This window comes from Bombyx mori, chromosome 11 (genome assembly GCF_030269925.1).
Source record: "Bombyx mori chromosome 11, ASM3026992v2".
In the NCBI taxonomy this organism is placed as follows: domain Eukaryota; kingdom Metazoa; phylum Arthropoda; class Insecta; order Lepidoptera; family Bombycidae; genus Bombyx; species Bombyx mori.
In genome coordinates this window covers 5,017,894-5,033,770 of record NC_085117.1, presented here as the reverse complement: position 1 = coordinate 5,033,770, position 15,877 = coordinate 5,017,894, and the positions used below count along the sequence as shown (strand labels likewise).

The following is a 15,877-nucleotide window of genomic DNA, read 5'->3' as shown; positions in this document are numbered from 1 at the left end:
TCAAGAACTGGACGTAACTTTACGGGGTCCTCCAAAAGGTTCACTGAAAAAATCTCAGTAAATGACCACCATTTGACTGAGATTATATTTCATCCCATATCATCTCATTTAATTTAATTTCATCCCAGTTGATTAATGTCTTAAATTAATCATCTTCATTTCATTTCATTTCACTCCATATTATAATTTTTCATAAAAATATGAAAATAATATGTAAATTAAAATAAGACATGACCAGGTCATAAAATCCCTTAAAAAAAAGACGTCAAGAACAAAGGTTTGACAATAAATAGTATGTATGCGTGTGTGCGTCAAATACATGGTATTATGTAGTTGTGTAATGTTTTTGAAGTGAAACTTCCTTATCGGCGTTGGAAAAAAATTTACCGTCACATTTTTCGGTTACGCGTCACTTTTTTCCGTTACGCGCCATCTGTTTTGTATTCATGTCTATGATAATAAAATCCTTTTGTTTAAACTTTATCTAATTTAACTTTTTTGTATTCATGTCTATGATAATAAAATCCTTTTGTTTAAACTTTATCTAATTTAACTTTATTTAACCAATTTCTAGAAAGTTGCATGTAGATCATTTTTCGAAAAATAAGGCCATAAACAAGTTTCACTTCTTACGTGTGTACACTAGTACACGCACACATTTTTTATTTTCTTTATTGATTTAATGTATCTTTTATGCATTATTTTAAAAAATGTTAGCCTTGTGCACTTCTTCTCTATATCTATACTTCTATACTTATACTTATATAATATTATAAAGAGGAAAGATTTGTTTGTTTGTTTGTATGAATAGGCTCCGAAACTTCTGAACCGATTTGAAAAATTCTTTCACTGTTGGAAAGCTACGCTATCCCCGGGTGACATAGCTTAAATTTATTATATTTTCAAAAAAATTTGGGATCCTTACTGAAACTCTAATAATGTAATCCAACGTGTAAAAAAAATACATCTTTTTTTTTATATCGCGTGCGCTACTACCCAAGCGAAGCCGGGGCGGGCCGCTAGTTCTTTATAAGTGTGGAAAATTTCATACTCCTCCGTCCGCGCAATTTTCGTAAAAAGGGATACAAAGTTTTTGCTTCACGTATTAATATATAGGTAATGTCTTATAAATCAATGAACACCGGTTGCACACGTAAAAAAGTGTCACGTTCCGCCTGAACCTGAGCGTGCGAGCGAGAACACGGAACAAGCGATAGGTAAGCACGGCGCAAGCGTTGGTGGTTTTTGTGTTACCATGTAAAGCATGTTTAATTGAATTCGACTGTATTAATGATAATTAAACTCCCTTCATTTTATTGAAGGCATTACATATTCTTCTTCGTTAAAATTTTGGATTGCGTCATTTATTTTATAATGCCAATTATTCTTGCTATACCTACCAATGTTGCTAGTTTTTATTATACATAATATATAAAAATCTTTAAAAAAAACTTACGAATGGTTAAAATAAAAATAAAAATGAATCTCAATTAAATGAAGACGGATTTATTTGAAAACGTTTATTTTATTGAATGAAATTGAATTAATTATCGTTCTAGTGTAAAATTTCGGGGAATTCACTGCAAATAAGTTTGATTAGTGGACGGCTAACGAAGCTTTGAATTGAAAGTATATTCTGTTGATTCAATGACGTCAGTAAATGTATACGTTTCCGTATTCGTCTAAATCCGAGTCCTGTTTCTTGTATGTTTTATCGCACGATTGATCCTTCCAGAGCTGCCAGTCGAGAGTCGGCAGCGATGAGCATTTCGTTAATTCATTTCTGAAACAGTTTTATTATAGTTCTGTGAACGTGCAAAGAAATCGTAAACATACAGCCGTTTGGGTGACGTCTGGATTGCTTTAGTGTATCTAGGGTGAAAAGCTATTTGATTTAAGCGTATTTCGCTTAATGCGCGACCTTTATCTTTGTAATTAAAGGTGCCTTTTATTTGATATCAGCATTAACAGTTCGATGTCTTTAATTGAACTTAAATTAAGCTTACTCCATAGAAATAGTTGAAGAATTGTTTTTGTCGTTATATTTTTTTCCAAATGTTTAAACTATTTACAAGTTCCCGTAACATTGCAAAAATGTCGCTTGAACCAAATAAACTTTCACCCCTCGATATGGTCTGTACACTTAAAACATGAGTATGGAGGGTGGAGGTAAAAAGCGCCATCATGTATAGGGGCGAGTTGAAAAGTGTCCTCCTGTAAACAGCAAGTTATTGTTGGAAAAATCACCAAAGCGCTAGTGTGGGAAGTGGAAATTTAATGAATTTATCAGTTTTAAACAGAGTCAAGTCAGAGTCAAGTCTATGACGCTGTTTTTTAAATTTTTCCACTTGCTACTGTGACGCCACCTTAGTTTGCTCCCTTTTAGTGGACACTTTTTACTACGCTAAACTAATGCTCCCTGCTTCTACCCTCCATACGCATTGGGTAATATACCTTTGTGGATTAAATTTCTTAGCGCGACTTGAAGTATCGTTTTGCTGCTTAGATGGATGGATGAGCTCACAGCCCACCTGGTATTAAGTGGTTACTGGAGCCCATAGACATCTACGACGTAAATGCGCCACCCACCTTGAGATATAAGTTCTAAGGTCTCAAGTATAGTTACAACGGCTGCCCCACCCTTCAAGCCGAAACGCGTTACTGCTTCACGGCAGAAATAGGCAGGGTGGTGGTACCTACTCGTGTGGACTCACAAGAGGACCTACCACCAGTAATTACACAATAGTAATTACAATAACACTAGTTTATCTGAATGTATTAATCTAAATCTGTGTGAAAGGCAATAAATAATTCTATTATTATTATTATTAATATAATTACCCGTATCCAGGTAAGATGAACACATTTGGTTGTATATCTTCAACTTGATCCCCGTGGTCGCACATAATTTTGGCCATAGATATTTTCCTTATTTCCACCAATTGATCTGAAATGTAGCAACACTTTTTATTAAAGTGCCGCCATAGATTTTGGTTCGTTTCAATTATGGAGAGTAGAAGGAGCATCATCTCAGTTTATTAAAAAAAGTTAGCCAATTAAGGTGGCGCCACAGTAGCAAGTGGAAGGATTTTAAAAATAAGCGCCATAGACTATCAGAGCATGATACTATAATAAGGAGGAAAGATTCACTTCCTACGTTACTAATAATAAAAATAAATGGTTGAGAAACATGTACTGCATATTTTTTAACTAAGCAAGTCACGATAAATATTAATTCTTTTCAATCCAGCACACCTCAGTCTGTTTAAAATTGTAATGTTATATTCATTTCACTTCCACTTGCTACATTAGCGCTATTTCGGCGAGTCTTACAACAATAACTCGCTGTTTACTGTTTGGACACTTTATCAATATATCCCCTATTCAAGATGATGCTCCTTACTTCCGCTCTCCATGGTCTCAATCGAATTAGACAGGCAAAAGGGACTTAATGTAGGTATTGCGTCTTTCAAAGCGAAATGCATGCCTCTTCACTGGCTTTTAATGCATTTTAATGTGATATTCTAACTATAAACGCAAGTATTTATTGGTAGTAGGATGTCTTGTAAGCCCAGACCGGTAGCTACAACGGCCTTGCTTATTTCTGACGTGAAGCAGCAATGCGTTTTGGTTTAAGAGTGGAGCAGTCGTTGTACTCTAAAACTGAGACTTAGAACTCATGTCTCAGGATGGGTGACGGCATTTACGTTGTTTCTTAACATCAGAGGGGCCGTGAGCTCGTCCAACGATCTAACTCGACAAGCGATCTTACTTAGCTTAGGCAGGGCGATGGTACCTACCCGTGCGGACTCACAAGACGTCCTACCACCAGTGATAACCTTCTTAGCTGATTACAATGTTTATATTCTATACATATAAATAAAATGTGTCTGTTTGTAATATTGAAATAGCCTCTTTTTACTACATGCATATGAATATATATACGGTACATACACCAAAATAACATTTTTTACAATTTTTGTCTGTCTGTCTGTTTGTTCCGGCTAATCTCTGGAACGGCTGGACCGATTTTGACCGGACTTTCACTGATAGGTAGCTGATGATATAAGAAGTAACAGCCTACTTTTTTAGACTAGCTTCGCCCCGCGGCTTCACCCACGGTACGACAATAACCGCGGGTAACATCGCGGGACTCAGTTATCAATAATAAAATTTAAAGTTTCCGAAGCGAAGCGAGGGTGGGTCGCTAGTAATAAATAAAAACTTGTTCGAATGCTAACCTTGGGTTAAAGCACCCGGATGTATGTCGTTCTCATACCAGAACCTGTCGGCGCGCCGCCATCTTTTCATCTGTGTTGCCATGATACAGCGCAGCGTCGGTCCAACCACCGCGTCTTTAGCTGGCCACTCCGCTATTATACCAGCCATTAGGTCAATGTCCTCCGTGCTCTCATACTGAAGCGACATCGCTTCAACTTGCTTTGGAAATAAAGAATTATAAAATATATATTATTATATATATAAACTAGCTGACCCGGCAAACGTTGTTTTGCCATATATAAGATTTCTAGGGAATTTCTAGTGTAGAAAAAAAAAACTAACTTATTGTAAGTGTGTAAGGATGTGGTAGATGAGTGAAAGAGGCATGTAGCGCTGTGAACGATGAAGGAATATAAAAATAACAATACCTCATTCAACCACATAATGTCTCATTATAACAAAAAAAAAATGTCCAAAAAATAAAAAATAAACCTTAGGGGTGGACAAAAACGCTTCACTTTACCCCTTTTGCCGTTTCATGAATTCTGTCTCATGCGAGGTTTGGACGTTGGTTGTTGAGAGACAGGAGGTTTTAGTCGGTTCGACTCCGACATGCCCCGCCCTCCATCCCCAGTGAAGGGCGGAAGTCCGGCGATTTCCTCCTGACAAAAAAAAAACGTGTGGACAACCCTTATCACTTAAGGGTATGAAAAATAGATAGTAGCCGATTCTCAGGCTTACTGAATATGCATAAAAAATTTCATGAGAATCGGTCAAGCGGTTTCGGAGGAGTATGGGAACTAACATTGTGACACGAGAATTTTATATATTAGATGTTTTTTATATACATCGTCATAGACGTTCTCCTTCTTTTTTTTTGTATGGTAATTGTTTTCTCGCGTTGCTTTTGTTGCCCGTTTTAAATTTATAAAGATCCTATACAAACTATACTATATAGAAAATGTGGCAGAAAAAAGTTGATTTTGTTGATTTCAAATTGGAATCCATTGAGATGAAATTGATTAAAATGAAACAACGTCCCAGTAAAATAATGGTAATTTACCGAATCTTCACTGCGCTCTTTAGAAGATTTAGAGAAGCTACATCTTTTGTTCAACGACTTTGTTGAATCTCCCAGCACTTATAAATACACTTTCGCAGATGCTAATCGGTTAAAAAGTCTTATATACTTGACGGATACCTCACTTCTCATCCAACGTAGCAAATCTTTAAACTTCTTCGCGACTGGCAGACCGCACAGCCGACGATAATCGTTGTAGGGCGGTAAACCTAGGTCTCTGCCTTTCATGATGTCACTGGACACCACGTCTGACGCAAACTGCAACCTTCCTAATATCCTTTCTCCAATCTAAGAAAAGAACCAAGTTTTTTTCCCTACGTGGTCATGGCCTAAAGGATAAGACGTCGGGTGCATTCGTATCTAGCGATGCAACGGTGTTCGAATTCCTCAGGCGGATACCAATTTTTCTAATGAAATACGTACTTAAGAAATCTTCACGATTGATATCCACGGTGAAGGAATAACATCGTGTAAATCAAACCCGCAAAATTATAATTTGCGTTATTACTGGTGGTAGGACTTCTTGTGAGTTCGCACGGGGAGGGTACCACCACCCTGCCTATTTCTGTCGTGAAGCAGTAATGCGTTTCGGTTTGAAGGGTGGGGCAGCCGTTGTAACTATACTGAGACCTTATAACTTATATCTCAAAGTAGGTGGCGCATTTACGTTTTAGATATCTATGGGCTCCAGTAACCACTTAACACCAGGGGGACTGTGAGCTCGTCCACCCATCTAAGCCATAAAAAAAAAAGTTTTTGTTATCCTCTAGATACAGGTTGCGACATTAAATCGACTGGGAATCGAACACCGGTGCATCGCTAGATACGAATGCACCGGGCGTCTTAACCTTTAGGCCACGACGAATCAAATGTTAATTAGATTTGATATTTAGCCTGCATGTATTTTAGGATTAGCTACCGGTATAACTTACATCAGGATCTACCAGATTATCGGTGTCGGCACACGGCTGTCTGAAGGCCCCCTGGGTTACGCCCTCCAAGGTATTATTAATGGGTAATGCACCAGTCCGAAGAGTCAAATCGACTATTGGCTGTTCATCGTATATCTTCCCTTCTTTTGTGTACAATCTGCGAGTTAAATGATTTCAGCTAGGTGCAAGTACAGAGCTGCAGAGGACTGTATCTATAGTAGTGCGGTATAGGACTCTCGGCTAGATGTAGGTCGGATCTGTTTCTATTTGTGTACGAGAAGAGCTCGAGATCAGTACAGAGCTGCAGAGGACTTGTGTCTATAGATGTGTGGTATAGGACCCTTGGCTAGATGTAGGTTAGATCTGTGTGTGTTTCTGTTTGAGAATGGCTCGGGATCAGTACAGAGCTGCAGAGGACTTGTGTCTATAGTAGTGTGGTATAGGGCCCCAGGCTAGATGTAAGTCGGATCTGTGTCTGTTTGTGCACGAGAAGAGCTCCGAAATTACCTCAGCCTCCCTTCCTGTATAGTGTGGAACCATCTAGTTCCAATAATGTACTCCAGACTGACAGTGGGCATTAGACGATCGTCATAGTCATTGACGTGACCCAAAACGTCAAAGATAACTTTGTTGTTCAGTAGAAATTCTTTTCCTGTGGAATAATTTATGTTATAGTTCAATTAAGAACAGCTAGTGTGTGCTGTGTCGCATCGGCAGATGTCCTTGTGATGGTAAACATCATACAACGCAAGATGCCTGAATCTCATTTCAAGATAAGCTCGCGTATATACAAGTTCCGAAGAACAACATTCGGACCGTCGACTACCGAGCAACATCACCCGGTCTTTAGAAAATCTTCGGTTTGTCGTTAAACCTTCCAAAACCTGATCGTCTACTTTGATAGTTTCTACCATGCTTGGATTTCCTTACATATCCAAGACGGTGGTCCGTGCGAGCTCACGGTATGCTCAGTTAATCCATTCACCCATGTATACCTTACTCACTATACTAAGCCCACTGGAAGAGGTGGGGTTTTCTTTTGACCCACAGTCAACAGTAGAGGTTGCTTAATATGATTTTGTTGTTGTAGTCTTTTAGATTTTGGTGTTGTTGTTGTAGTCCTAGGTTACCTCGCTGGTAATTAGGGCCCTCACAAGTTATCTCCACTTGACCCTATCTTGCATTTTCTCCTTGACACCACTCCAGGTCATGTTGGCTAGCCAATATGGCTTTAATTAAATAATAATAAACTAGTCAAACTAAACTGCTCATAACAAGCGTTGATTCAATTCTCACCTAAAACTACAGGCATGAGTTCATAGTACAGGATTTGCAAATACATGGCTATGTTGATTTCTTTAGCGGTGAAGAAGATTCTATCGTCGTCCCAGCATCGGTTCAGGGTCTGAAGCCGTCTGGCTATAGAATTGTGGTTCCGGTACAGCCAGAGGAACAACATGTTGATGCCCAAAAGCGAATTGGCGCCGTTCGTCGCTGGAAAAGAACACGAAAATCGTGAGTGCCACTGTCGCATTGCACTAAAGGTGTCCTACCCTTCAACTCAGAACTGCTTCGTGGCAGAAAGAGGTAGGATAATGTACCCCAACGCCAAAAAAAGCCACTTGGCCATTGCAATACGCTGGTTTATACCAGCGTATCATTCTCTTCTGAATGTCTTAGTATAAGACGACGCAGGAGTTCAAGGACTCTAAATGGGTACGTACATGCATTGTTAAAACTGTCCCTTGCGGAGGCCGTAGTCTGTTAAGAGGTTATTTTTATTTTTTATGGTGTTAAGTGGTTACTGGAAGGCGTTAAATCTTGCCTCGCCGTTAACTTACGAGCGTCGTGGCATCTTGTCTCATTGGCTTCGTTGTTGATGCAGAATGCCGACCCTGAAGGTGGCCAGTCCTTGCCTTTCAATATGTCAGCACGGAGTCTACCACCCTCGTACTGCCTTCCTCGGGCTGCAGCCATAGCGTTGTTGCCGTACACGATCGAGAGATCGAGCATGGGCGTTGCTGTGTTGATCTGTGGAATGTTGTCTCAGTTAGCTCAGTAGAAGGAAGTGGGTAGGTAGAATCCCGCATGGGCACGTTTTTTTTTTTTTTTAATAATAGCTCAGATGGCTGGACGATCTTACAGCCCACCTGGTGTTAAGCGGTTACTGGATCCCATAGACATCCACAACGTAAATGCGCCACCCTTCCTGAGACGTAAGTTCTAAGGTCTCAAGTATAGTTAAAACGGCTGCCCCGCCCTTCAAACCGAAACTCATTACTGCTTCACGGCAGAAATAAGCAGGGTGGTGTTACCTACCCGTGCAGACTCACAAGATGTCCTACCACCAGTAATGGCACGTAAAGCCATTCTGATATTTAGGAACATCCACAATGCGCTTCCAGAAAGCTTTTTTGCCACGTTCCATCCGGCTTTGGAATGAGCTCCCCTCCACGGTGTTTCCCGAGCGCTATGACATGTCCTTCTTCAAACGAGGCTTGTGGATAGTATTAAGCGGTAGGCAGCGGCTTGGCTCTGCCCCTGGCATTGTTGAAGCCCATGGGCGACGGTAATCGCTCATCATCAGGTAGGCCGTATGCTCGTCTGCCTACAAGGGCAATAAAAATAAATAAAAATACTTCCCAAATAGCCAGCAGCAACAATCAAGGGAGTCGGCAAAATGTTTTAAATTGTTAAAAAAATACATTAAGATATTTGTTTGGCGATTTGCGGGTAACATTAAATTAAACATTACGTAAAATTTAAGAAAATAATGAGAAATTGGATGATCCATACAGTTTCGTTCGTCTCATTAAAAGACAACTAACCGAATGATAAATTCGCATGGCTTTCCTTCGTTTCTCCAAAACCTCTTTCAGGTTATTTGTGCTGTAAATTTACATCATTAAAGGTGCGCGCTGCGAAAAAGTTTGAGAGCCAATGCCCTGGTTGTGACTTAGAACAAAACTGACCCGTTCTCCAGGCACATTATTGGATACACAGCCCAGACGCTGATACGTGATGGCACGTGTCAAATTCAGACATCTCACGTTGCTTCTACGAAGATGCACATCATCATCGGGCACTCTGATCGGTAGGCATCTCGGGTCTGCCTCTCCACCTGAAAAAAACTGGCTTGCGTGTAGAGCTTTTAACTGGGAGCTTTTATTCGGCGCTCAACTATCGGGTAGTTAGAAAAAGTTTGACTTTGAAAAATGGTCGTTTTGACGGGTAGTTCCCAAACTTAAAATTAGATTAATATCGGCGTCTCACCTGGTTCTAAGTGGCCTGTAAACAATAACAATCTAAATGTTACCATCCAGCTTCAGACACGAACTCGTTAGGTAAATTTTACAATACAACAGCTGCCTCACTTTTGGAAAACCCATTACTGCTTTGCGGTAGAAACAGGCTGGTTGGTACTACCTTTGCGTATCCTTACCCATTGTTGAATATGTTTCGGAATTTAAAAATACGACAGTATGGTTTTGATTTCTTTTTAACTAAACCTCCTAAGCCTCCTAAGAAGTTATCATACGGTTACGCGTTGGGGTTTGGGATAAACAAAAAGTTCCACCAAAGTACAAATTAACACCGTATTAGCATTTAAAGCACCTAAAACACTTGACAAACGCTTTAAAGTTCTTAATTCGCTTCTTCCACTTCGCTTCAGGTGATTACTGACTGACTGCGTGCCATCTCTGCAACGCTTTTATAGTCGGTACGACATCCCTACAATTATCGAGAATATTCCGCAAAAGTCGTGTATTGTGTGTTTCCGCTATCTGGCAATAGATAGCGCTTTACTTCTCGAGCGTTCTAGATGCTAATAGATCCTTCGATAGTCGTTCGGCTATTCGTTGATAGATGGCGTTACTCTTACCGGTGTAACAATACGTACGGACAAATCGAGTTAACTTGTATAATATATTTTCTATTGTATACTCTCCTGTGCTTATTACTCACATAAATAATAAAGATATAAAGATAGATAATAAACTAATAAAGATAAATAATAAAATAACTAATAAAGATAGATATAAATTGTTACGGTTATTAAACGTCAAAGGATATGCCGCTTGCATATCCGAAAGCATTTTTTATTCCTTAGACGAGTGGATGAGCTCACAGCCAACCTGATGTTAAGTGATTACTAGAGCCCATAAACATCTACAACGTAAATGCGCCACCTACCTTGAGACATAAGTTCTAAGGTCTCAAGTTTAGTTACAGTTACAAATCTACCACCAGTAACAGTCTTTGAGGATTCAGTTTTTCAGGCTGAGTCCCGTAAACCCATACGGCGAAGCTAGCAACCTCGAAGTTACTAGTAATACACAATGAAATAGCACGCCATAGCTCATGATAGAAGACCTCAAAGACCTCTTTACCTGGTGAGCAGCAAGCTGTCGTGACAGCCACATAGTTCACTGTGTCGTGAACTGAAGTCACGTCTCCGGCGATGAAAACGTTGTAGTTGGTCACCATTTGCGTCAAATGAGGATGTGCTGGAACATATACGCTTAAAAAAGATTTGGGGTAAATGACAAAAAAAATTGCAACAGTTCATGGGTCTGATAATTATTCGCTAGCCTTTGAAATAACAAGGATAAGCCATACTGCTTAATATAAAATAAAACATAATATAACACGTAATAATGAAATATTATAATGTAAGGTCTGAAGTAAAGCTGCTGTATTCTTTGGACGAAGAGCACTGCTGCTTGAGATTACATGTTTTATCACCTAGTTCAAGCAGAGATGCAAATTATGATTTATAACGGAACGTAATTTCCGAACGTGCGATACCGCCCCCGCCGCCGCCTTACCGCCCGCTGAGAGAGAGCTCTCTGAGCGCGAAAACACACGCCCTCAGCGCGCGCGACGACGACCAGTAAGATATTGCGAGTCTTAGTTTAAGTGTACGATTCTCAACTCATTTTGTATTTTATTTTAGTTATTGTGTCGCTTTTATATTAAAACCTCATACCAAATCGGCGTAAACATTATTTCTATATCATCTTCGCCAACAGCCCGGAACAACGAACTCACGAAAACTCACAAAAGCCCGCCAGTCGGACTTGTAGTGTTAAAAATGGCGCCCGAACGTTTAGCTGTGAAGTGATATATGAAATTATTGTGCCTACATGAACGATTTGTGTTTTCCTGACTTTACCGACTAAACCGTCGTCAAATAATGCCGCCAAAGAAGATGCCGAATTCCGAGGAGCGCGACGCGAGAGCCGCGTCGCCGCCCCACGCGCCGTCGAGTGACGCGCCGCCCGCCAGTGTTTGCTTCCGCTCGGAAGACATCACCATGCTGATCGACACCCTTCAACGAACGCAGCTAGACGCGTTCCGGGAGCTGTTAGATAGCGTCAGGCAGTCGGCGACTCCTACATTCGACCATCGGCCCGCCAACAACTTCAGCCGCTGCAAATCTGTATTCAGCGGACGCGCAGACGAGTCAGTAGAAGGTTTTATCGACGCAATAGAATCGTACAGAGACGCCGCCAATGTTCCCGATGACGTAGCCGTAAAAGGTATTTCCATGTTGCTAACACACACCGCCGCTACCTGGTGGCAGGGTATCAAGCATCAAGTTTCTACATGGGAAGACGTCATCTCAAATCTACGAAGTGCTTTTGGTGATCGCCGCCCACCCCACAGAATTTATGTCGACCTATTCGCAGACGGCCAGCAGCCTATGGAGAAAACCGATCTGTTTGTCGCCAGGGCTCGAGCACTCCTCGCGAAGCTACCTCGAGGCGACCTATGTGAAAAAGTGGAGCTTGATATGATATACGGATTACTGCATCATAAAATTCGTAAACGCCTTCGTAGAGAGGAAATCACCAGTTTCAATGTTCTCCTGCAAAAAGCACGAAGTATTGAGGATTCTACGAAAGAAGCGCATACTTCAAACGCCGTCGCCGAGACATCAAAGGGTGCCGCCGCCGCCCGCGCTCGACTCGAGCCGCCGCGGCCTACAACGCAGCGTGTACCTACGGCCACTGTAGAAGTTTCCCCGCGCCAACGTTCGTCAGGCGATAACGCCGACGCCACTCCGACCGCCGAAAAACTCGAGAAACGTCGATACTGTGTTTATTGTAAAAGTTACGGTCATACGCGTGATCAGTGTCGTAAATTGTTATTAAAACAAACCGCGAATGACAGTAATGACAACGTAATTAGTAATAAAGTAAATAATATTAAATGTTACGGTTGCGGCGCGAGCGGAGTCATACGTTCTAATTGTTCCAAATGTAGTTCAAATTTTAGCGCGGTCGATTTTATTCAAATACCGCGAACACGATCGCGAAGTACAACGACCGCTGAGACATCAGCTGTTGGTAAGCCGTCCGCCCAGGTGAGTAATTTGGCAAGTTTACCTATGGTTTTTACTGGGGCTGTACCTGACTTGTTTTTATCCAGTAGTGTTCATACCGAGCGCCCAAATTATGTTAATTCATCGCTACACACTGCTCAGATAAGTTTGGTATCACTTAATAATGTAAGTACACCCCCCGTAAATAATAATTTTGCCCGTAAATGTAATGTAAACTCGTCCCATAAACGTGTTGATAAACAAATTATTTCAAATTTGCCGCGTTCCGACGATACGCCTTTGTTTACATACTTATCTCGTCCTGTTAAGCAGGGGGAGTGTTTTAACCGCACTCATGTACCTAGCGAATTGAAATCAGTATCTCCTAGGGAATTTTGTGTTAATCAGTGCGTCGTAAATAATAGACATAAATGGAAAACGAAACGTTCACGTCAGTGTCCATCACGTGGTCCGTTACCAACTAGGGCGACCATGATTTTTTCAGGACAAAACCAGGAATTTGATATTAAAAGAAGGGTGACCAAAATTTTTTCAGGACAAAAACTAGGAATTTATGCACCGGTTAAGGGGACCACAAATTTTAATTGTGATAGTTTTGTCACCTTTTCGTCTGTAACTTCTTCGCAAAATTGCAACGCGCGACGACCTATTTTAGGTATAGAGATTTTAGGAATCCGAGGTAGGGGTTTAATCGACACCGCAGCCAAGCGAACTGTTGCCGGTTCTTCACTCTACGCCCTATTGCAACAGCATAATCAACCTTTTGTGCGTAATTCTATGCGTGTTAAGCTCGCCGATGGTTCAATGCTAACACGACAAATGCTGACAACGACACTTGACGTGAAGTTATTACCGTATAAGATAATTCCCATAGAATTCGTCGTATTCCCGGACGCCCAGGATAATGACACATTATTGGGTGTAGACTTTTTAGTAGCAGCTGGTTTAGCCATCGACTTCCATACTTCGACATGGCGCTACCATGGTTCTGAACGAGTTTTTCCATTGGAGTTCGAGTACCCCAGTGACCTCACGCCTTGTTCTGCTGCTGATTTCTTAAGAGAAGACGAGGGAACTATGCTGTGTCCTCCAGAGCGTTAACCGCCTAGCTTCTCTTCTGCAGTGCAACGAGGATGTCTTCAGACCAGGGGGAGCCCCAATGATTTACGCTGAACATCATCAGGATGATAGGAAGTAGCAAACCGACAAAATTCAGTTATCTGGTCCCAGTTACCAAGTAGGTGATCTAGTCCTTCTCTCAACGCACTTGTTAAGTGATGCCGCCAAAGGTAGAACGAAGAAGTTTATGCCTAAGCGTGACGGACCCTACCAGATTAGTAATATCGTTAGTCCTACTACCTATGAGATTACTGATTTGAATTCGCAGGTTTTAGGGAAATTTCATGCTTCTCATTTGAAGCCGTATCATAATCAAACCGGTCAGGTCTCAGCTCCAGTACAGCCTCGACGCCTGCGTGGACGGCCCCGTCTTGTTGTTTCTGCCGAGCCACTAACGAGGCGTTCTAGTGACTCGGAGGGGGAGGATATAACGGAACGTAATTTCCGAACGTGCGATACCGCCCCCGCCGCCGCCTTACCGCCCGCTGAGACAGAGCTCTCTGAGCGCGAAAACACACGCCCTCAGCGCGCGCGACGACGACCAGTAAGATATTGCGAGTCTTAGTTTAAGTGTACGATTCTCAACTCATTTTGTATTTTATTTTAGTTATTGTGTCGCTTTTATATTAAAACCTCATACCAAATCGGCGTAAACATTATTTCTATATCATCTTCGCCAACAGCCCGGAACAACGAACTCACGAAAACTCACAAAAGCCCGCCAGTCGGACTTGTAGTGTTAAAGATTGTATTTCTACTTCTATGTTAACAATAAATAAATAAATAACATAAATAAAACTATTATAAATACAGATTTAAGTAACATCCTGAAGAATGACATTGGAACATAGACCTGTAAAGCGACACAATCTTCCGAGTTTACAAGGAGACTAAAATTTGGCACGAAGGTACATTATCTAACCATGCGGAAATTAATAATTTTTTTTATTCTTACCGACTCTACCGTCAGACATTATGGAAACCCTGAGAGTCCTGACGTCGGGGAGGGGCCGACCTGACTTGGCCACCCTTGGTCTACCCTCAGCACCGTATTGTGCGGGCAGCATCCTGTAGTAGGGAGTCAGCGACGCTCCCCTCGAAGGCCGCCTCAAATTGTTGCAGGAAGCATCCGTCCGCCGTCCTTCGTGTGGATTACAAGCGTCCACTTCGATAGCACACCATCTAACGGAAATACAGTTTTTTGGAGCGAACTACATCGCGCATTTTGTTCGCAGACCCAGACTCGGGCTAGAGCGAGAAAAGTGTAACAATGAGAGAAAACATTAAAACACCGACATATTTTTCCAGTTATATTATATTATTAGAAGATTTTGGAAGAGAACAATAAAAGTGCAACAGTGAGTTTTTTTTTCTACCTGTGCAGATAGCCTTGAGAGATTATTTCAGCTTGACCCTAACGTGTAGGTGACCTCACGGGGCTCAAGCCGGAAATGTTGCTTACACTGGCCCTAGCAAGAGCAGTGCTTCGCAGAATCTACCACCGGATCGGAAACGCGACCTACTGAGAAGATCCGGCGAAAAACTTAGTGGACTCTGTGTCTATGGGTTAATTTACTCGTCGAGCCCTTCGTCGCAAGCGACGGGTTCGGCGAGGACGGTTTTCTTTTGGACGGAGGAGGACCGGAAATAGTTTTCTTTTATGCGCTACGAATACAATTCTATAGTTATTTGACAGATGTTTGAATCTCTTCAACAACAATATCAAGACAAATTAGCATGTATACAAAGTTCTGGGACTATAAAATTCTCTCGAGCAATTTCAGGAGCTCGCCTGAAAATTTCCCCTTTGTGATAAATCTTCAAAAATCCATCAAGCTATTGATAAAGAAATAACAGAATCGATACTAAACGATTATCGGTTTTTTCGTGAGACGGTAAACAATTATCTTACCTAATTAGTTTGTGTTCAAGGTAAAAACGCGTAATTTTCACAATCTAACGCATATTTCGTAACTTTCGTGCACGAAAAAATCTTTTAAGGAGTTTTGATCCAGCTAATTACTTGTTTTTTTTTTTCACAAAAATCCGACTTATTTTGGACACAGCTCTCTGAGTTTCTGGCCGGTTCTTCTCAATGGGTCGCGATTCCGATCCGATGGTACTTTCAGTGAAGCACTGCTCTCGTTAGGGCCAGTTTTAGCAAACTCTCGTCAT

At 41.3% G+C, this 15,877-nt stretch overlaps 1 protein-coding gene across 1 annotated transcript; it reads right to left on the bottom strand.

Annotated features, from left to right (window-relative positions):
- Positions 1-1,490: 1,490 nt before the first annotated feature.
- Positions 1,491-15,403, bottom strand: LOC101741424 (peroxidase). The gene is made up of 11 exons (XM_004924171.5): positions 14,658-15,403; positions 10,626-10,742; positions 9,207-9,355; positions 8,076-8,265; positions 7,531-7,728; positions 6,742-6,886; positions 6,235-6,391; positions 5,423-5,590; positions 4,242-4,440; positions 2,842-2,947; positions 1,491-1,783 (listed from the first exon to the last, which is right to left on the bottom strand). Exons 1-11 carry the CDS (start codon positions 14,767-14,769, stop codon positions 1,654-1,656), a joined length of 1,671 nt encoding a protein of 556 aa, XP_004924228.3. The 5' UTR covers positions 14,770-15,403; the 3' UTR covers positions 1,491-1,653.
- Positions 15,404-15,877: the final 474 nt, after the last annotated feature.

Bases quoted from the DNA above. Each gene is read 5' to 3' on its own strand.
- LOC101741424 (XM_004924171.5), bottom strand. From the start codon at position 14,769: ATGCTGCCCGCACAATACGGTGCTGAGGGTAGACCAAGGGTGGCCAAG. The intron at 6,887-7,530 runs GTGAGAATTGAA...ATTATTCCACAG, and splicing joins ACTCATGCCTGTAGTTTTAG to GAAAAGAATTTCTACTGAAC. The intron at 6,392-6,741 runs GTAATTTCGGAG...TTTAACTCGCAG, and splicing joins ATACAGGAAGGGAGGCTGAG to ATTGTACACAAAAGAAGGGA.